The sequence below is a fragment of the Dryobates pubescens genome, chromosome 25, assembly GCF_014839835.1.
Source record: "Dryobates pubescens isolate bDryPub1 chromosome 25, bDryPub1.pri, whole genome shotgun sequence".
NCBI lineage: Eukaryota > Metazoa > Chordata > Aves > Piciformes > Picidae > Dryobates > Dryobates pubescens.
This window is the reverse complement of record NC_071636.1, coordinates 13,187,880-13,210,889: the sequence shown is the minus strand read 5'-3', so window position 1 is coordinate 13,210,889 and position 23,010 is coordinate 13,187,880. Positions and strand designations below refer to the sequence as shown.

Here is a 23,010-nt window from a genome sequence, read left to right as displayed (position 1 = left end):
TTGCAGACGGACTCTTCCGGGAGCGGCGGGAGGCGGGGAGGCTTTTCTCGCCGGGACCCCCCACAGCCCGGGCTGGGCTCCTCTCAGTGCCGGAGCGGGGCTCTGTACAGCGACGTCTTGTCTGCCATAAGGAGACCCCGCAGTGGCGCCGGGGCCAGACTGGCCTAGGATGATTTACTAGCTCGCTCCGGGCAGGACTTCGAGGGCGACAGCCGACCTGCTAAAATTTAAATGTGTTAAAAATTAAATCTGTGCATGAAAGCGATTATATGTCCTGTCAGTGCCATGTTTCCAGCATTCGCTGTCGGCTCTTTACTCACAAATCAGTCCTTGGCATTGGGCATCCCCACAGGTCCTCCAGGGTACTGGGAACTGGTGCATCGGGATGGTACTCACACAACTGGTTCTTCCTACACTGCACTGGTGGGGTTTGCTTTTCCATTAGTACAGTGGCTTATCTTGGTACCCTGGGATTATTTGGGGACTGCTGAAGAATTTATTGTTTAGGTAGATGTTTCTCCTAACTGTGCTAGAGACTTGGTAGGGACTGTGACATTGTTTAGTAAATGGGTATGGAAAACTCTGGAAGGTCACATTTTTACCTTCCCACACAGGTCATGAAATTCCAAACACTTCCATTTTCATAATGAAAACACCTTCTGACGTCGTATTGTCACCTTCAATATAAATGCCAGATAAACGTACACAGTCCACTTTTCCAGGTATTCCTGTTTTATCAACCTCTCCAAATCACCTTTAATAAAAACATGAACCCACTGAGCTGTTTCTCTGGGAAGACATGAGGCTGTTGGACAAGTCAGGAAGATAAACCCAAACCATTAGCAACTCCAAATGTTTAAATTGCAAAGCTGTTAACTGAGCTCCTGGCACATTGCTAATGATAGTAACCAGGTGTTTTCCTGTGCAGAGATAGCCCTCAAGTCATGATTTGGGAAATAATATTACTTTGCAAACTAATTTAGGAAGAGGACTATTTTCAAGTGCAAATGCATGGATCTGAGAGAAGCTAGCAAGTGTGATCATCAAGCATGGACTAAATGAGCCCGAACAAGGACTGCACAGTGCATGCCTCAGCACAATATTCTTAGAGACTCTACTGATGAAACACCTTCCACTGTTCACTAATTTGCAGACAGTAGGAGATGTGCACAAGTATCTGGAGAATGTGGATTTGTGTTCAGAGAGCAGGAGCCTCCTGCTGTTCTTCTGCTGGAGCTGGATGCCCGTACAAGTGGGCAGTCCAAGGCTGTGTGGTTCAGTACCAGTGTGAGCTGAAGCTGAACCTTCTTGGCTGGATGCACATGTTCAGCATTGATCTTCTGAACCATATGTGTGGTTTGTATGGGTGAGGGAGAGTGGAGTGTAAGGGACATTAATAGAATGAGACCCTGTGGAGAGTGGAGAGGAAGTCACAAGAGCTCACGTGTCTGAATGTGTGTTTCAAATCCCTCAGCAATGACCTTTGCTGGATACTCTTCCACAGAAGATGTCAAGGGCAGTATGGTGTGGTAGACTTAAATGCCTAATATCTGTTCAATGTTGCTTTGGGACTTTAGGAACTGTCACTGATGTAGCTGTTCAATTGGAGTACTTGTCTATGTTTGCTTCTTGACTTTGATCCCATCTCTCGAGGACAGTTTCTCACTTGGGTAAAGCTCCAAAGTATCTCTTTTTTTAGTTGTTAGCCTGCCACATGGCACCAAGCCCTCCAACTACAGGAATAACCACTTGTTTAGAGACTGCCGCCCAAGCACGGTGCAAAGCTGCAGCAGGCTTAAACAGGCTTCTGGAATGAGAAAGAGGATCCTTCATGCTGAAAGATATCTATCATTGGTAACAGAAGTTTTAGCACAGCAGAGGAATGTTGTGGCAGTTGTGAAAAAAGCCAGAAAAGCTGTTGAACACTAACACAAATGAGGCCTTGAAGTGCAGGGATTCCTGTACATTTGCAAGAGACTGTGTAAACTTCAGTCTCTGCCTCCAGCAAAGAAAGAGCCTTTGGCTTATCCCAAAGACTACCTAAGTTCCTTTTGCAATCAGCACCAGAACAAGAGGACACAGTCTCAAACCGCACCAGGGGAAGTTTAGGCTTGAGGTGAAGCAAAAGTTCTTCACAGAGAGAGTTGTTAGCTGTTGGAATGGGCTGCCCAGGGAGGTGGTGGAGTCACCGTCCCTGGAGGTGTTCAAGAGGGGATTGAACGTGGCACTTGGTGCCATAGTTTAGTAGTCATGAGGTCTTGGGTGACAGGTTAGACTTGATGATCTTTGAGGTCTTTTCCAACCTTATTGATTCTATGATTCTGTGATTCTTTTTTTCTTCAAATGTTAAAATCAGAAGGTACCACAAAGAGCCCTTTAGCCACAGCTAACCACAACATTCTTTTAGCCTGCAACTAGGCTGCCTGCAGGAACTGTCATGCAGCCTTGTCTCCAGGTGAGCTTCCTGAGACCTTAACAGGAGATGTCTTTTTCAGGATCCCACATGGCCTTGGCACAAAAAAAGGAAGGCAAATGAATTAATCCTTGCTCTGAGCAAAATAAGAAGGCATATGATGCAAATTAAAGAGCTGAGGTAGTGATTGAAATTCACAGGGAATGATAGACCACTTGCAGAGTCACCTGTCCAGCAGGGTATTGTAACTCGTTCTGTGTGTATGAGAGTTGTACTCGCAAAAGAGGAAGAGTCAGGTAGGAGAGCAAGGCTCTGTACCCTGCAGAAACAGAGGGTGGCACTCTCTGCACAGCACAAAGCCCGTGCCTGGTGCTTTCCAGATACAGCTATGACAGCTACAAACATGTTTTTCTAAATATTTCCTTAGCAAAGATCTTGTTCTCTAACCACTGGCAACACCGTGTTCCAACTCCCTCTGCTTACTGCATGCTTTTCTGCTTACATATTTCTATTATCTGGTGTCACTCAGTCTGCAAAAACTTCATTAAAAAAGAAACCTGTGCTAACCACATATAAATAGCTCTTATGACTGGCAGACTGCAATCAGGCTGAGGCGTCCAGCTCTTCTCTCACAGACACTAAGGAAAAAAAACCCCAAACCTGTATCAAGTACAGACTATGGAACTAGAATCCAGGTCCTCAGAAATGTGGTTCGTTAAAGATTGCCTTAATATTTTATTTATAAATTTTATTTACTTACAGATTTTATGTATATATGTGAAACATTTATCCAGCATTCTACCTAAGCAATTTCTAGCATGTCTGTTTTAGCATAGATAATTATTTAAAGTGTTACTTTCCTGACTCATTTCTATAAACAGAGGAGACACTCAAATATAACTGTGGCGTGTCTGCTATAACAGCGTAGCTCAGAATGGATTTAATCAACCTCTACTCTACATAAGAGAAGGCTGGGAGGGCATCAAAAGCTGGGTTGTGCAACCTTAAGGTATGCAGAGGAGAAGTCTTGCTGAAAGTATCTTACAAATGCCCCCCTCCTGTTTGAAGCTAGATTCAGTTTGGTTACAACAGCTGTTTTGGAAAACAGAAACTGCTAAGAGCTGCATTCATTTCTGTGGGACATTCCACTACAGTCTCCCTAGGCAAGGAGGGTTAGTTTTGGTACCAAGATGCTTTACATATTTAAGGAAATTAATTCAGAAAGTTCTCTTCCCATGTATCAGTGTGTGTGTGTGTGTGTGTGTGTGTGTGTGAGTGACTGGATGGAAATTACTGTTGAAGAAGTTTGCCTTGTCTGTTCAGGGATGTACGCAGTTGCACCTGCATCTCCCTTTCCCCATGCACTGTGAGAATGGGGTACAGCTCTGATCTGGGCTAGATGGCAGCTATGCAAGAGGTGGAGCTGTAGAGGGTGAGATATAGGGAATAAAGAGGAGGCAGGAAATAAAGTCCCTTTTATTAATCTGTCCTTTCTTGATCCTTCCAATAAATCTATTGCTGGTCTATCTCCAGCTGCCTTGCATGGCAGTCTAACAAGCAGTTGAAAGCCATCTCCCCAGCTAGATGTTCCCTGGAAGGGGCATTGAAAGTCCTGCTCGCAGGATCAGTGCACCACTTGCAAGGCAGTTACCTTTGATGAGCAGTTAGACAACTTTTGCACCTGGTCTTACATGCTGTTTCCATACTAAGTTGCCCTTGCCTGTACCAAGTCCCACTGCCTGCTCACAGAGGGAGCTCATAAATATAAAACATAATCTTCACAAAAACTATGGTTTGAAAGGATTACCAATCTGAGCTGGAAAATACTTGTGAGCAGACTACTATAACTTTGATCCTTAATTCTAGATGCTAAGCCATTGCTAAGCCATAGTGATGAAATGTTGTGTGGACAGGTCCTGCTAGCAGAGCAGTGTTGAGATAAGGGAACAAAGGCATTGGCAGAATTAGATGGGCCAAAACTTAAGTAAACACAAACATGAGAAATCAGCATACGTTTATTTCTGTGCTACATGCTCAAGGTCTACAGCTTGGAACAACAACGTAGCCCACACAGGATCCTCTTTGCCTGGGGAGGATTATGGGTGCCTGTACTCAGATGACCTCTGGAAAGGAATCCAAATAACAAGGATGTAAGATCCTTAAAAAGAGAGCTGTATTGCTAGACTTGGGCATGTCCTCTCCCCCTCATTTTGAGAAGTTTTATATTATTATTCCAGCCCTGTCCAAGTGAAGAAAAAAAACTAATCACTTTTCAAATAAAATACCCTTTTCTGCCAGCTAGTCCTTGACTTACGTCCTCAACAACTGTGCATTAACATAAGGAAACAGCAGATGGAATCTCTGTATTTACTTCTGTCACACTGAGCCTCAGTGTGGAAGAAAACAAAACAACAAAAAAAGTGAATTTCTTGTTTGGGGGATTTTTCAAGGCTTAACATACATTTATGGTGACATCGCCTTGAGAGTCAGCTGTGAGTGTTAAGAAAAGCAATGCACCACAGCGCTATGCTATGGAGACCAGACTGCCCTTCAGGCAGAAGTGTTCTGCTTGGAAAAACATCTCTTCTCTCCCAAAACCCCCTCTTGCCAGAGAAGCCAAGTGTCCTAAGTCATGTGCATTCACAACAGATATAATGTAGTTATAGATGCTTTTTCATTTGACAGGTAACTCAAGGAAATATTACCCAGGAGGAGCAAAATGTAAATCTGAACATGAGCAATCACAGTAAATAACTGACAAGGTCATAGCCTCAGAACACTATTTACACAGAATTTGCCCTGAAAAGAGAAGAGTGAAGTAAGAGTTGGTTACACACACACAAAAAAAGGTTTGCATCCTCTGACTTCAGCACAAGAAATGAAAACAACCCAATTAAACTATCAAGACATTCTTTGTGTAGCCCTTCATCAAAGGGCTATTTCTAGATTAGCAAATGCAAATTTCCCAGGGAGGCAGTGTGGTCAAAGAGGGCAGCAAGCACTCCAAGTCCTGTACTGATTTCCTCTCAGCCTTGGGCTAATCACATTGTTACTTTTTCTAGGTGTCCCGGGTTTGTACAATAAAGGATAACAGGCAGCTTCATATCACAAGCACTGCAGGGATTACATGGATATCTGTTTCACTTCTGTGGGAGTCAAGGATTATTTTCTACAGACAGGACATCAAACCTGTAGGGTGGGTGAATAGCCCTGGATTCCACATGAGCTCAGCAGCAACGTGCCTTCAATGCAAGACTGCTGCCTCGGTGCCTCCAAGCCACAACAGTGCCTGTGCCCAACCTCTCCTGCTTTCATTACAAAGTATAAAGTCAAGACATTACTAGTGATCTGTGCAATGAAACAACAATATGGGAAGTCAAATACCAAGTACATTCAGGAATTTATGAAAAAAGAAAGTTTTGACACCACTCCTTCAACTTCATGCTTATTATATTTACCCACTTGGGCACCAACTGAATGTATTATCCTGTTGTTTGTTTGTTTTCCTATTGATTATGTTGTCCTCGGAAAAGCAGGTTAATCTCTGCTCTTTGGGAAGGTGGAATTCAGGAACTGGTATGCCAGCACAGTCCAACAGCATGGCTAGTGTGTTGTCTCTTTTCCAGTAGTGGCTGGCACAAGAATGTTTTGGAAAAGGTGTAAGAAACCCCATAACAACCTGCTGCTTGGCAGGTTCCTCTCCCATGCCTGACAGTTAGAGCTGGATCTGTGAGGGCTCCTTGGTGCTGCTTACTGTGAGGGTGTAACAGAGCCAAAGAAAAAAAAGGCAGCTACAACTGTAAAAGCACAGTGTTTTGTCAAATACTTTCAGTTTAAAATAGATTTTTGCAACTCTTCCTATAGAATAGAGGAACTAACTGCAGCAATATATGTACGCTGCCAGCTGCAGTGGTTGTTGGGGACTGTGGGGCTGCCTAACACTCAGTGCAGCCTGTGGGGTACAGGAGAGGGTCTTATTTGGAAAACCAGAAAACTGCCTCAGAAGCAAAGGGTGTCCTCTGTCCTTCCATGATCTCCAGAAAGGTTAAGCAGCTGCAGTATCCTGACCACTAGTTTTTGTGCGGCTCCTTCGCTTGGGCTCCCCAGGATGCCCAGGAATATTCCTTCCCTCTCCTTTACACTTAGATGAAGCTGGGATGACTTTTACTTCTTGGAAAGACCTGAGTCCTTCTATTTCCCATTCCTCTGATAATGCACTCCCCTGACTGAGCTCCAGGATCTGGCTGGAGATCGAAGCACTGGCCAGGTGGGCTGCCCAGGGCAGCTGCCCTCGCTATAGTGCCAGGGCAGCAGCCCCTCCATCTCCCCACCTCACAGCTCTCCGCGCAGGAGTCCGCTCACGGGGCTGAGGCTTCTTCCATCCTCGGCGGTTCTCAAGCCCGCAGAGAGCACAGCCCTGGGCACCCTGCTCTGACTCTGCTTGCAGCGGGGGAACTCGGGCCAGGCTTCTCCGCTGCCCTCTAGCCCTGGTTAGCTCCGCGGCCACCCGACCCCTTCCGCAGCCCGCCAAGTGCCGCGCCGCAGGTGACCCCCCGGGGGAGGGCAGGGACCGGGAGGGGCTGGGGGAGGGGGCGAGGGGCGGGGAGGCCGGGCTTGGGGGGTCGCTGTCAGCGGCGCCCGCTCGGGGCACGGCTCGGCACGGCACGACACGGCAGCGCGAATCTCTGCTCCGTTCGGCGCAGCACGGCTCGGCTCGGCACGGCGCAGCGCCCCGCGCCATGGTCCGGAGCTTCCCCGGCGCGGGGCTCGTCCTGGCGGCGGCCGCGGCGCTCTGCCTCGGCGAGGCGGGAGGCAAGGTAACCCCACCGGCACCGGCGGGCCCACAACGCGGTGCGGACAGCGGCGGACACGACGGAGATGGGGTGCCCCGGGGCTCGGCGTGCATGGGGACGGGAGGTATCGGGAGTCCCAGGAAGACGGATGCAGTGGTGCTCCCGGGAGCGCCGGGACGAGGGGTACCAGTGGTACTCCCTGGAGGAAGGAAGGATGCGGTGGGGCTGCCGGGGCCAGGGCGGGCTGCGCTGCTCTTTGCCTGGGACAAGGGGGTCCTCTCGGCCCCTGCCCCCGGCGAGGGGGTTTGGGTGCGTCTCTTTAGCGCTGGCGGGTGACTCGCCTCGTAGCCCGAAAGGCACCAGGACACACGGCGCTGCAGGCGTTTGTCTCGATCACCCTCTCCGCTTCTGTATAGCCAGACCAAAAAATCTGATGTAAGCCCCTTGGAAGCCGATAGAATAGCATTTCCAGCAGAAATCAGAGCATTTGCATCCCTACCAAGGTATCCCCAGCGAGGGCTAGGCTGGCATGGGGAATCCAAAACAAATCACCAGCATAACTCTCCCCACGTTCTTGTGCACCTCGTCTGTAGTACGGAGAGCAAGTAAACATCGAAAATCAGAGCTACAGCTCTCAGGGATCTCAGCACAGGCTGGGAGCCACTGAGTGGGCAAGAGGGAAACCAGAACAGTGGTGGGAAGGCAACGAGGAGACACAGAGTAGCCCACAATTAGGAGCAGTTACAGAGCAAACAGTTGGTCTGAGCTTTGGGCAGGGTAAGCCGTCCTGGTCCCTCTCAGGTGAGTGGGACTATTCTTCTGGACGATGATTGGAGCAAAATTTGACGTTTCTGAAGTTTTCAGGTCTATAAATCATGAACCACTACAGTGTATGAAAATAATATTCCACACATTTATGTCTCTTGGTTTTTTTTTTTAATATATATATAAAAAGGTGGGATGCTTCTCCCAGGTGAAAACAGCATTGTAGTTCTGCCTAATACACCAACTCCCTGTCACAGCACTCAGGAACACAGCAATGACTTTGTGGTTGAAACGAAGATGTTTTATCTCACTTTGGTATCCTAGCAAAGATAGCTACAGCGAGAACCTAATTAAGCTACATTTCTGGCACTGAAGGACTAGGTATTAACTTCATAAAGCTGCACACTTAAATCTATTGATTGTACAGTTGTGGGGTTTTGTCATTTCTCTTTTAACTGAGAATTGCATCACACAACCTGCAAGCTCACTCTCCCTCATCCAGCTGCATACTTCTTATTAAACTACATAACTTGCTTATTGCCCTATCCTTCTTGTGCTAGTTTTGTTCTGATTTTGCCTGTATGGTCATGAGATAGACCAAAGATTAGCTGTGTGGTGTGTCTGCAAGCGTGAGTGGCAATGGTGGGATACTAAATACATCAGCAAGCTGCATATTTTTTTGCTTGATTGTTTTTTTTTTTTGTTTGGTTGGTTGTTTTTTTCCCCCTTACGTTTCCTAGCCAGGTTATGTTGTTCTTTAACCCTGAAATCAGGACTGCTTCATTTCCTATCAGGCAGCATCTGAACTAAGCATTGACCAACAGTGCTGTAGAACAGTACTCCTTGATGAAGAAGCAACAGCCTCCTGCATACTTTCCCCAGCATGACTTCTTGTGTTAGTTACTCTTCGGCTCACGTACTGTCTACAGTCTCTTAACCTATTGGACAATTTATTTTACAGAATGAAATTTAGGACTTTTCTGTTGCTTCTCTTCCTAAATATGACAGTGAAATTCTGTGTGTGCAAACACACTGTTTTTATTTGGTTGGTTTGTTGTTGTTGGGGTTTTTTTTTCCTGAGTAAGTTGCACTTGCTCTTTGCTCATCAAGGACTGCACTATGCTGCGTAGGCTTCATTATTTTTATCTTTTTTGGCTACATTCTGATAGTATTGCTCTGCTAGTAAAAAAAAAAAAAATACACATCCCACTCTAAGTTGGTGGTTCAAATGTAGTTCAATTTAGCAGCTGAAAAATGATATTCAAAGATTTATGAGAAATTAATTGTCTTCTGGATTAGAGTTAACAATACAAAACCATAACAGAAACTCCCTTGGCAATGGCAAAGCCTGCATGCGGTATAGGAAACCAAATTGCTCTTTTCATCCAGGAAGGTGGTCTCTGCCACTCAAAGTTGAGGACTTTGGGATGCTGCGAGGTAGTGTGGACGTTTGAAACAAATTTTGTGGCAAAGTAGAGCTCTCTCTGGAATTCTTCACTGAATACTACGGCAGTATAAAAATAGGAGTTAGATCAAATGAAAGAAAATTTGAAGATAAGGTGTATGATGTTTCCTCCTGTGTGTCTGTATCAGATGAAACAAGATGTGCAGATAAGTGGCTTGTTTATCCTGAAGGAAGAATGTAAGCCTGATGAAAGACTAGCATAGTCAAAATTGTGTCTCTCTATGTCCATAAAATGTTATCTGTTTAATCAACTCCTTGTGGAGGAGGTCTCTATGCCAGTGCCGTTCTTCATCTGGTATTCCTCTGTTCACATGCTGTCTTAAGGAAAAACATAAAATCTTTTGTGCTCCTCTTCAGAGAAGAATGTTAGCCATCCTAGACCTGCTAGTGAAAGTCTTAGTCCTGCTCCCAGTGAGGACTATGGCAAAATTCTTGCTGGTTTCAGAGGGAGCAGGATCCTTCCCAAGATCAGTGAAGGATTACAAAAAAACCAAAAACAAAAACAAAAGGCACACACAAAAATCACTACTCAAATATGCACCTCAATTAGCAAAGAATGTGGCCTGATTAGTAAAGTGTATGAAATTTCAGCTATTAAATTCTGCGGCCCTGATCAACAAAGCATGCTGCACAATTGGCAATGTATCCAGAATCTCGACTACTGTACTAGTCTCCTGCCAGATCAATCAAGCATGCAGCTGAATCAGTAAATTATGCAACTGGAGCAGCAAAATATGCACTTCTGATTGGGGAGGGGGGAGCATATGGAAATTCTCAAATGTTTGAAATTGACAGACAATAGGTCTGTTAGTGGGCAGCCTCTGGCTTGAGAAAAGGGGAGGCAAAAATACATAACTTCTATCAAGTCTTTCCAGACAATTGCTGGATTGGAAAAGTATGTCCCTCAAAAGGCTCAATGTCTGCTAGCAGCAGCCCCTTTTTAACCAGATGTAATGCATGTCTGGTTCCAGCCCCAGCTGCTGCCAGCTGTGGGGATTATTTTACTAACACTTTAATGGGATTTTTAGGTCCAGGTAGCCTTTGCTTTACAGGTTGCTGTACAGCACTGCATATGCACCCCAGGCAGTCTTTCTGCCTCAAGAAACAAAGCCAGTCAAGGCAAATAAGGCACCTTCAAAGAATTTGGAAGTTTTGTTGGCAATGAGCTTAAAATCTATTAATCTCTTCACTGTTTGTGAAGGTGCTTTGTGCCTTAGGAGTAGAGAAATGATAGCTCTTTCTTATTTTCTTTATATCTTCATTAACTGCCATAGCTGCATCCTATCGCGTTTACAAGGTACCTTGGCAGATATTTACTGTGCAGTGAGTTTGGATGTTCAGCCAGTTTGGGGAACATCTATTTTAATCTATTCTGAAGCAGGAGAGCTTTAAAAAAAAAAAAAAATAAAATCCAGCCATGCTGCAGTAGTTGGTTCTGATCTGCAGAAGCTGGTTTTGCTTTAAATGAGTTACATTTATTTTTTCACATACATACAAAAGGCCTGCAGGTTGTCCTGTTTTAATAAATATGCAGTTTCTGGATTGCTATAATCTGTCCCTTTTTTTTTTTTTTAATGCCTGGGATTAAACTATGCTACACTGCCTGTGCTCAAGGAAAGCATGAGGAATGCTTCATCCTGCTGCACTGTTCATTTTCGTACCCAGAAGTCTGAAATATTGCTTGAGTCTAAGAAATATCACAGCTTAATTATTTTGTTGGCTTTGCTTGCTGGTTTGTTTCTTGGGGGGTGGTGGTTGTTTTTTGTTGGTTTGTTTTGTCTTTTAGTCCACTACAACTGGTACATAAAACTGACTTGCACTGAGGTTCTTATTTACCAAATATCTGTCTCACTTCCAGGTCAGTTCAATGAATGATCCTATTTGGTTCTTTATCCTGTTTAAAGTATTTCTTACTGAGTCCAGAGCAATGCCCTTAAAACATAATTAATTTGGGTCATTGAACCTTTATTTTTTCATGCATGTTAGCTTGCATCCCACCACTGGTCTGACTAGTACTTCAATTAGAAGAATGCAGGCGGATTTCTTCTAGAGGCTAAAGTTCATGTGGAGTCTCTGGCTAAATAAGATCCTCGAGTACGTATCCCTGGAACTGGGCAATGATTTGTAACTTCTTTTTAATTCTCTGTCTGGCCAGAATGTTGTAAATCTGGCGCTCTCTTGTTAGCTTCACGCTAAGCTGCGATAATGTCCACAGTGTTTTAGTCCTGATAATTCTAATTACTGAAGCACTGAAGAAGCTGAAAGCTGAGGAGATGGACGAGGCTGGCCTCAACTCCTGCACAGCACATGAGACTCTCTTTGTGGAGCTGAACCATAATTCTTCCATTTGCCAAGTCCAGAAATGGAAACAGCAGCCAAAGTAAGAGAAGGAGCTGTAAGAGTGCAGTACTTCTGGAGATGCCAGCCATTCTTGGGATGAAAACACTGAAGAATTTTTGGTTTCTTTAAGTAAGTTGAAGCAAACAATCCTGTTGCACTTGCTTAAAAAGATCCAGCAAAGAAACTTTCCTGTGGTAACCAGCAGATAATTACTGTTCTCCCCATCTGCTTCTTTGCAGAACAGACCAGGTACGGTGGTAAAACGTTCAACTCTTCCTGTCTTCCTTTCTTCTTTAAAAGAAGAACTTGTGGCATGTTTGATACCAGAGTGGCTACCCAGCAGTAGTGTAACTAGATCAGGTCTGGCAGAGCAGCTCTTCCCATTACACAATGTTCTTATTACAAGGTCAGGCTGTGCATTGATATCTCAGGTCTATGAATAATAAATATTCGACTCGGTGTTTAGGCACTTGTTTGAGTATGGGAAGTACTCAAGAGAAAAAAGAATCCTCTTCTACTTGGGCAAATCTGTGGCAAGAGGAGAGTGGAGCAGGGACAGGACACTATAGGATTTTGCATTAGTACGTGCAGCCATAGGGGAAAAAACCCTCCCTGGCAGCCTTAGTTCTCTCAGTATAAGAACATTATCATTCCTCTTGCAAGCTTTCATCAGCAAATGGCCTTATGGTTCATTTTTGAATATCCTTACTCCCATTGCTGCCAATGAAAAAGAGGTTCCAATTTTGAGAGGCAAAAAGGCTAATTTGCCTATATTTCCTTTCTAGAATTACTGAGGCCCTGCTGGAGCCCATAGATGTCATCTGGAACTTCGGGAAGATTTAAATCAGGCCATAAGTACTCCTGGCTTGGGTTAGTGATGATGTATATTGAGGACAACATCTGTATTTGGGTTTGGGTGGAGTCCTTTTATGGTAGAAGAGTTGGGAATACTTTTACAGCACCTTTCATCAGAGGATTTCAGAGTTTCACAAATATCTAATTACAGAAACTATTAACTTATGTGAAATCCTTGGTCCTGGGGGAGTACAGGCAGCACCATTAGGCTTCAATATAAAGCAGGGGTGGGTGGTGTTCAAAGTGGCAAAACAAAAGCAAATTTGCTACATGCAAGCCATAACCTGCTGCACTATCTCATTTTCATCCAGTATTTTATTCTTCTCATTTCTTTATATTAGCAGCCAGGTTGCAACATCAAACCAGCTAAACAAAATAGGCTGGTACAAGCCTCTATTCAGAACTACTGTCAGCTCTGAAGAATGGACTTCTGGAACTTCACTGAGCTGTTTCCATAGTGTTTGTGTTTCGTTATTCTGTTAAGGGGTAGCAGGACTGTATCAAGGGTCAGGTGTCAAGGATGCCAATAAGGAGAGAGTCCTGAATAGAGGAGATCTGGGATGAAATGTCTCTGAAAGTTCAGCCTGATTTAAATCTCAGAATGTTGGTTGCTGAGCCCTTCCAAGAAGGGTGTGCCTGCTCTGTACCATACTTAATTTGGGATTAGCAATGGAAGATCTAACCCACTTGTTCTACCTAAATCCAGCCCTCTCCTAGTCTTGGTTAGTAAATATTCCACTGTTTTCAATGATTGTTTAAAGTTTTATTGGGTGAATTTGTTGTGGTTCCCCCCACCGGCTTTTCTGTAGTTTCCATCTTTATTATTAGAACTGAGGCTTGAAGCCCAGGCTGCACATCCCCTTCTTTCCCTGCCTCTATTCTGGATCTGCATGGGTGAGCAGTTCAGGTGAATCCAAGACCTCACTATTTGAATACAAGGGCCAAGGACTTGCTCATCAAGACTAACTTTAAATGCAAGCTTAGCAGGCTGAACACTTTGATTTGCCTCTAAAATCAACAGTAACGTATTCCAGGTTTCCTGCTTGAAACTTGAATGGAGAAGAAGAAAGGATGTCTGCAAAGCAGATTTACTTGGAAAAATCAACTGCTCACTGGTTGGGACTGTAACAACAAACCCAGTGCTTGGTTTTTCCTCTGGCTGCAATACCTTTTTCTGCTTTCTCCCATACTCTCCCTGCTGTGCCCTCATGGTCTCTCCTTATGTGTAGGCAGTAAAGCAAAATTTACAAGCATCCTGCCCTCTGAGATCCTGGCAAAGGCGGAGTCTTGGAAATTTCCCTTTGCAGAGTGCACAAGAGGAGACTAATCCTGGAACAATGAGGTGGGGAAAAGTGCTGCTGTTTGTATACCATCCAAGACTAAGGATGTGTGTTCAGACCACAACAGACCTCTGACTGGCCAGCCGCAGCTGTAGCTATGGCTCATTTGGAAGCCTAGTTAAAAAAAATTGTATGTAAGGGAGCGAGGTTTTGTTTGCCTGCCTTTTAAGGATCACTATCCATGGTTTTTGCATAAGCCCTCTCCCTTGCTATGTGACATTTGGTGAAGCAATGACCCTGGTTCCCAAAGCAGTTGCAGCAACAGGTCTGTAGCCTGCTAGTGGAAATATTTCCAGGTTTTGGCTTTCACATGTGGAATATTTCCTTCTCCATGTGTTTGTACAACAGACTTCCAATATGTGCAACATCTGAAGTGACTGGATGAAACAATAGGACTGTGCAGCTGGGAATCCAAGCACAAACAACTAATTTTTGCAAGGCCACTTTGCATGTATATCTGTGTGTGGTTTGTTTGCTTTTAAAGATCCATATTTATTTTCTGGGAAACGGGCATTCCTCTTTCTGCTCTTTCTGGTGCTTTCAAAACAAAGCAAAGAATTTTTTGAGCACCTGAGCTGCATGTGGCTTTGATTATTTAAAACTCCCCCATGTATTTGGGAGGTTGTGTATGTAACATTAATTTGGGAACAGCATTTTGACAGATTCCTATGAACACACATAGCTTGCTCAATGGACTTTTAGACTGGACTCCACATGTAAACTTTTACTGCAGTGCTACGGCTTTTGTTTTATTAGATATTTCATCTGGCTACCAAGCAGTTCAAACAATCCCACCATGCTTTCTACTCTTTAATTTGAGCTGCTTTGCCCTGTACAATTCACAGAAAATGAAAACCAGGTTGATCTTCTGGAAACTCCCTCTTCACCCCTGTGAGTTCCCATTGATCCTATCGTTCACTGTTAATTTTTTCTATGGTGTGTTGTGTACACTTTGTTAATGAGAACTTGCTCTAGTAGAAAAAAAGCCCTACGCTGAGCTATTAAAACCCTGAAGCAAATGGCCATGGCATCCTGAGCTCTTCATTACACTGCCTTACTTTTCTTTACCATGGCCCCATCACAGTCACAATTATTTGCCTGAGGAGACACCCTAAATGATGTCTTTGTTTCTCTTCCTAAGAACTTCACGTTTTTTTTTCCTGTCTTTGAATGAGGGTATTTCCTGGAGAAGAAAAACCCACCACCACCACCACAAAAAACTTACCCACCCACAACTAGAACAGAGATAGCAGCTTTGTATAGATGCAGGACTTTATTTGCTATGGCATCTTGCATCTTTGTTGGAGGATTCTTATTTGTGTCCAGTCACAAGAGTTAGCATTTTTTCCATCCTTTCCCCATAAGGATTATTCTGAAGATTCTACAAGAAAAAAGCTGGTTGTTGATGTGAATTGTAGTACTCCCTGGTGGATGTTACCTCAGATAGGTTGTGTTCTTCCTTAGCCATTAAGGCCAATGTTGGGATGAAAGGGGAAACCTTTCAGACTTCTCTCCTAATGACTTATCTCATTTGCATTTGTTGCATGAACATAGAAAAATAAATGTAGAAGAAGCTAATGACAGGTTTTGGCTTAAAATAGTTCTGGTTTTATGAGTAGTTATAGTCCCCAAAGGAACACTGCCTAGTCAAGTGGGTCTTTCCAAGCACTGGATTTGCATATTTGAAATTGTTTCCCCCCCCCCCCCCCCCCCCCCCCCCCCAAATATTTTAATAGAAAAACAATCTGCCTTTTGTCTCTTTCATACTGAGATGAGAAGAATGAAATTAATATTGAAAAGTGGGGCTGTAAAGGGTAAAAAGTTCAGAATAAGAACTGGTATTTAGTTTCTAGTAAAAGCTCCTGGAGCAGAGATCTAAAAGATCCTGGATCTAATAAAATGAAAGAAAAAAACTGATGCTGTGGAATGATAGAATGATTTGGATTGAAAGGGACCTTAAAGATAGTCTAGTTCCTATGCCTAATATGCTGTTGTGAAATGTCCTCTACCTTGGCCTAGGTCTCTTCCAGAGTGCTTCCATCTGTATTTCACACTGCTAGCAATATTTTAGCCTCTTCATGAGCGCGTCTACACCTTGGTCTACAACAATGACTAAGTAATCAGTGAATGCCAGGGTTACTCCTATGGTGGTAACTTCAACCTGGGAAACTCTCAGGTAGCAAGTGTCCCCATAAACTGCCAGGCTGCTGCCAAGCCCAGGGAAAAAACTGTCAATCAGAACAATTTATAGCCTTAAAAAGCTAAATAAAAGAAAGAACTGGATAAGGATAGAGACCTCTGCTTAGCCAGACTTACATACCTGTAGCTTGCAAGATGTCTTGTAGGTGACTCAACTCAGCCTTCAATTAGAGAACTGAAAGGGGAGGAGGAAGTCTTCTGCCTATTTCTGACATGGAGAAAAGGAGCAAGAATGTTTTTGTCTTCTTCTCAATATCCTGAGATTTCACCTAGGACTTGTTAGACAGCTGAGTTAGCCAGTCAGCCTCCTAAAGTCCCACCTCAGCTAGGATGGGGAGATATTCTTTAAAGGGCTGTAAAGACCACCTCTAATTCCTGCTCTGAATTTCTCTCTGCAGGTTACAATTTTGGCTTTTGTAGGTAGAAGGAGGCAAGACAGATTAGCCAGCAAAACCTCACACCCAGAGCTGGGTGAGCTTCATTCATGGCCTCATGTAGGAACCTACCTACTCAAAATACATGCAGCTACTGCAGACCATTGCTTATAACTACAGTGGAGATTGGCATGTGTGGCCTAATGAGGCTAAATTAGTTACATTTCTCACCTGAATCTCCCCAAAGCAGTAGAGCCTCAGGCTGCCTTTCCTCTGGTTGCTCTTAAGGCAAGCACAAAATGTCAAGTTACAATGTATGCCCAGCATGCACATCCTGCTGATCACACTATGGAAAGCTGTGCTGTTCCATGGGTTAGGAGAATAGCCCCTGCTTGTGTCTCTGGAAACAAGCATTTTTTTGTAAAGAGAAAAAGGCTTTACATCTCTGGAGTTAAATGAGGAGCCCTGTTGTTCTCCACAGAAACTGGAGGGTGTTGCTGTGCCTGGTGGTTGTCAGAGTGCCTGTGTTTGGGTTTTTGTGATTTTTTTCCTTTTCTCCACCTCCTGTTCTCAGAGAGGATCAAGGAGGAGGGATGATGACCTCATGGTGCAGTTATGCAATCTGCTTGAGGCCAGGTATCAAAATACACTGCAGCTGTGAAGCTGGGACCTCGCTGTGGCTGGGGGGCCCGGGCCTCCTGGCTCTAATGAGATCGCTGACCTTCTCCTGCCACTTCTTCTGCAGCTGCTTTGATTCGCAGAGGTTTGTTGTGGCAATGGGCTGCCTAACGGTTTGCCAAGCTGCCGCAGCAAACGCTGCATCTCCAGGACGGTGCTAGGAGCTGGCCGGGAGACCTAGGGCAGGTGAGGATGTCCTTGCCTCTGTCAGCCTCTTTCCACCCTGCCTGCCTTTGACCAAGTGTATACAAACATTATCATTCTCCCTGATTATTTTTTTTTTCTCCCCCTGAGAAGTGAGAAGGTTGGCTGTTCTCTGGTGAAATAAAGGAGTGCCCTCCAAGCAATCTTCTTGTGATGCTTGAGTTCAGGGCTCAGCTGCAGCAAAGTCACAAATAAGAGAAAACAGCAAACCTGCAGTCTGAGGAATTTTGGGGTCTCCAAGCCCTGAAGTCTCATCCAGACTTTGCATTCTTTGCTCTAACTGCTACACTCCATTCTCGTTTCCCCCCTCTACTCTTCTAACCTTTTTATTTACTTTGCCTTTTGCAGCAACAGGCTTCCACAGTCCCCTGCCCTTCCTACCCATCCATTAGTTCTCTTCAAGTGTCCTGCAAACCATTAAACCCCATAAAGATAGGAAACTTTGTAATACATGTGAAAACAGAGCCCTGCGAAGCTGTCTGATGTGTGCCAAAAAGGAATATAAGACAAGCTGCGTTCTTGCCTGAGAATGGGATTTGCAGAGTGGAAATAGCACATCCATAATCACTTTCATGTGGTGGCACTGCTGCTGCCCACCACTGAAATAGCAGAGCATCTGGTAAAAAAATGCAGTTTTGGTTTTGCTTAAACCAAGAAATATCAGACCCTTCTTTAAAAGGCATGAGTGCAGCAGCTCTGATACCATGAAGGTGTTAAAAGCAAATGTGTGCTCAGCCCAGTTTCAGAGTCCCACAACACAACTCTCTCTTCAGTGCTTGTTTATGTGACTTTCTTAGAGAGCAGGGAAAGAACACGACATGTGTGGGCAGGTATGTCAGTTTGTGCTGGAGCAGGGCTATTGGGAGAGCAAAGGAGACCCCTTACCAATTTTATAATTGATGAGAACTCTTTTGGAGCTCGATATGAAAACTAAAGACAGTTAAACACTGGAAAAAGAAGGCAAGGGAAAATGTCTTCTAGTAACTAAGCAAAGTGTTGGCAATTTTTGTTATACACTGTCAATCTCATGTCCTGATCTACTTCTGCCAGGTCTGCTACCTTAATGCATCCAGAGGTACCTGAAGAATTGCCCTAATATAAGATGAGAGTCTCCTCTTGCTGTTGCCTCATGCTTTAGACAGCAATGGCAATTTGGCAGAGAGAGGAATGGCAATTCCAGAAGCACTTCCAGGAATTCTTGTACCGCCAGGTAGAAGAATAGGTTAGATCTGCTGCTGCTGTATCTGGTTCATGCTAACGAAAGCAAATAAACCTTGCAAAGATGAGTTGGAAATGCAAAATTAAGGAGAATGCTTATTTTATGAAGTTTCCAATTAACTTTGTCCTCCACTAGGAAAAATTCCTATGAGCTTTGATCTCTACATCAGCCAGATAGTGAAGTAAATGTGGTCACTTCTTAAACTAATAGACTGGAGTTTTATGTCTTACTCTTGGGATAGTCTTTTCTCAGATCCTACATTTCACGAGTATCCAGAAAGCTCAGACTTCCCTAACTTGGAAATGCAGTGAGAGGAAAACTTGAGGCTTTTGCTGGGAACCACAAGAGTTGTATTTCTGGTAGCTTTTCAACTAGTTCCAGCCACATCAGCGAGTAAAGGCTTGTCTATATTTTGGGTTTCCCCCTCAGCTAGGATTGTGGAATGACCACTTTCCCTTTTTTCCTTTCTTCTTTTCTTTTGAAAACCCTAAGTTTAGCACTTTCTTTCTTCTCTGGCTGATAGTTTGGGCAACTTCATATGTCATCACAGGAGGCTGGACCTGTTCAAATGCCTTTGTGAGCCTGAGAGATCTTTAACTCTGAATGGCCCTCCCATGTTTGGAGAGGAGAAGAGGGAAGTAACCAAGATACCATACCTCACCCTGCATGTGTTGAGCAATTGCAAAGATGCTGGTGAAGCCAGAGTTTTAAAGAGGTCCCTGGGGCAGAATAAAATGTGATGGAGCTGGTGAGGTAGTCTCAAAGTGTTGCCAACTCTTTGAAAGAAACACACATGTGCGTGCATGTGTGCACATAAGATGTTTTTAATTTTGGAGGGGTGAGTGATCCTAAATAGAGCTTGCTGGATTTTCACCCCACTGATACTTACAGTGAGCTCAGATGGCTAAATTTAGTCACCTAGACTGAACAATCTTGGATTCTAAGACTGCATCCATCTCTGTCCAGAAACTAACTGCATACCTCTGTGGCTGCTGTTGAACCAGCTGCAAGCTGACAAGATAAGGCTACTATAGAAGTGCCATTTACTGCCTGCAGTCCTGTTCTGGGCCCAGGCATCTGCAGTGGAATTTGGGTTTTAAGTGAAGCAAAAATTCCTTGTGGGGAGAGGGTCTCCCTTTCCAACTCTGAAAAAACCCCAAAAGCTCTATGCAGAATGATTTATGCAGTGGAGCTGTTTTACAGGAAGAGACCAAACGTTAAAAAATCTTTTTTGGTCAAAAGCACAGAATCATAACCAAGTATTTTGACTTCAGAGTGATTTATTTTAAGGGCCTAAGATCTGAACAAATAGCTTCTACCCTTACCTTCAGTCACTAGTATTAAATCTTTCTAGTACAGTCTTCAAGCAGAGCCCTTTAACATGGGTAAGGAGATCATGTATGCCTGTTCCTGAAAAGACTAATAAATGCAGCACATCTTAAATGCTCAGACAGTTTGAAATAGGGTGGATTATTCCTTTGCTGTCATTTCTGAAAGCAAGTGAAAGTGACATTTTTTAAGTCTGCCTGAAACTGGAAATACATGTGAGAAATGCACAGACAGGGAGATGAGCATAAAGCATTAATGAGGGCAAAGTGAGTTATGACCTTTGCACATTATTTCCTTGCATGCCTGCAACTGAGAATCTCTATGAAGTGTGTGGCTTGGCCCCTGAGAATGTCTTAAAAACTAGTGCCTCAGCTGTGTGTCTCCAGTTTCCTTTGCTGAGGTTTTCAGTATAATCCTTGGAATGCATCAAGAGAATTTGCTGTTTTCTTGGGTGAGTGTACTATAAAAGAAAACAAGTTCCATTGGACAGGTCCTAAGCCAGAAAGTCTGAGATTGTGCTCACAGAGGAATGACAAACATCAAGACAGGATGTCTTCCTGCCTTTTCTTTGAAATAACTACACTCTAAAAATAAACAGTCTTTGGGATGCAAGCAAAACAGCATGCTCCAGGATGGTGCAAACAGCAGCTCCTTGTGCCCAGCATTACATGAATGGAGATAATTTATCATCACTTCACCTTTTTCAGCTTCAGCGAAAACTATGAGCACAAAAGAGCTGAGGCAGGACTTTGCATCACTTTGTTCCCACTTCTCTTCAGCAGAGCTTGTGTCTTTACAAGCTAAACCACATGGCCATGTCACCTCCATTTACCAGCCACATATCACAGCATGCTCCCCACATTCCCTCTGGGCTCCCAGCATCACCTCATGCCAGAAGCATTTCTATCTTGGAGGCAGGACAGAGAAGCTTGAGAAACCGAGCCTTATCTGCTTCTAGTGGTTCAAAGGACGGTACCCATCTCTAAAGAGTACTCATGGACCAGCTAGAGGCTGCTGCAGTTTGCCATTCATGGCTTTTTGAAAGTCCCTCCAGCACGTTTTGAGCTTGGCTTCCTTCTGGGGAAGCAGCCAGGAGGGTCTCCTGACTTTGATGTAAGTGGCTGCAAAACAAAGAGCTTGCTTCTTTACGTGCCTCTGACGTATCTCTAGTCAGGTACCTTTTTTGGCAGTAATTATGATTAAAGAAAGGATGCTAATTAAATTATTCTCCTCAAGAGTGGGATTCCCTTAGAATGTGTTAAATTCCCTGACAATGTTCCTACTGGAATATTGTAGAGGCTCCAGGGCTTCACATGAAGGTGTTGTGTGAGTGGAGAGCAGAGGGTTATGTTACTTGGATGATGACACCTCCTCTTTCCTGTGCATACACTTGGTTGGACCTTATAATAAACTCACATATTATTTCCTCCTTTTCTTGTGTGGGTCTTTTTATCAGTGCCACTTGCTTCTCAAGAGTTCTTTGGTGTGCAGTGTGCAGCTTAAAGAAATCATGTAGTGGCTTTGCTCTTTCAGTGAGAAATGGTGCTCCTCAGGAAGCAGATGCTGGTGTCTGTGGTGAGACTTCTGAACAATAACTTGCAGTCCATTGTGGCCACATCTGTACCAACCCAGCACAACTTAGTGTTTAAGAAAACTTCTCAGGCTCTTTACAACTGCATCACACATGGGACTGCTTCAAACCTACACTTCAGAGGGCATCAGCATTCATCATACCATGAGGACACCACTGCCAGAAATAACTACAAGGGATTAGCACAAGGTCTTCTTTGTACTACTTAGCCCTGTGTTTCCTGGTACAGAGACCTTGTAACTCCTTACATATGTGTATCTTAATTAAGTAGCTCAAAGCAGATATTAAGCCAATATTCACTACTCGCTTCTAGAGAGTCCAAATGTCAGCAGGAGGTAAGTGCGTGACAGTGGGGCATGTTTTAGTAATGGGCCTGGATTTAAGCTTCTAAGTGAGCTGTGTAGTGTGAAAAGGGGGAATGAAACATCCTGACATGTTCTGAAATACCCAACTATTGTGTTTTGTGGCCAAGAAGCAATAGCTGAGACTTCAGTTACTACTTCCCTGCAGCATTCCTAATTCACGGGGCAGGTCAGGCATGCCTGACCACAGCAGGCTGAAGGTTCAGTTCAATACAGCTGTTTTAAACATTTGGGACTCCTAGCCAGTGTGGAGAGTACTGAAAAGAAGATGAACAGGACTGTTAGTCTGGTTCTGCCTGCTCATAACTGACCTATTTGGTGTGGGCGTAGATCAAGTGTAGTTTTTAAAAACCCAACAACTTATCCCGTGCAAAGGTTAAGAAATGTGACAAAGTTATGCGTGCCTCTGTCAAAAGCCCACGAGTCTCTAACTTGTTGCAGAAGGGAACATCTGTGTCTAATTGATAAAGCTCAGCCTTCATAATGGATGATTCAAATGGACTGGACAGTTTTGTCAGTCATTCAATTGTGGATTATAAATTAATCAGAAATCCCCCCTCCCAAATCTGTCTTGCATTTCCTGTTCCTTGTGGTTTTTCTTTCCCTGGTTTCAGAGCAGCTCTTGGATCTTTTTGATCTCCCAAGCCATAATAAATGAACAGTTGCCCCTTTCACAGGGGGAAATGACCTTTCAGCCATATTTCTATAATGCACATGTTGTACAAATCCCCACTGGCCCAGGTTTGGGGACCATGGAATCATGAAATGGTTTGGGTTGGAGGGGACCTCCAAAGGTCATCATTGCATCTGGGCTCCATCCTCTTTAACATCTTTATTGATGATCTAGATGAGGGGATTGAGTCAGTCATCAGCAAATTTGCAGATGACACCAAGTTGGGAGCAGATGTTGGTCAGTTAGAGGGTAGAAAGGCTCTGCAGAGGGACCTCGACTGACTGGACAGATGGGCAGAGTCCAACGGGATGGCATTCAACAAGTCCAAGTGCCAGGTGCTGCACTTTGGCCACGGCAACCCCATGCAGAGCTACAGGCTGGGGTCAGAGTGCCTGGAGAGCTGCCAAACG

General features: G+C 44.2%; 1 protein-coding gene across 1 annotated transcript in view; it reads left to right on the top strand.

The window, feature by feature from the left end:
* Nucleotides 1–269: 269 nt before the first annotated feature.
* The window catches only part of LOC104309706 (uncharacterized), a 40,806-nt gene continuing 18,065 nt past the window's right edge, over nt 270–23,010 (top strand). Inside the window, exons 1-2 of the mRNA XM_054172846.1 lie at nt 270–388; nt 6,861–7,230. Of these exons, the coding sequence (XP_054028821.1) occupies nt 270–388; nt 6,861–7,230 (489 nt within the window). The remainder of the gene's footprint in view (nt 389–6,860; nt 7,231–23,010) is intronic.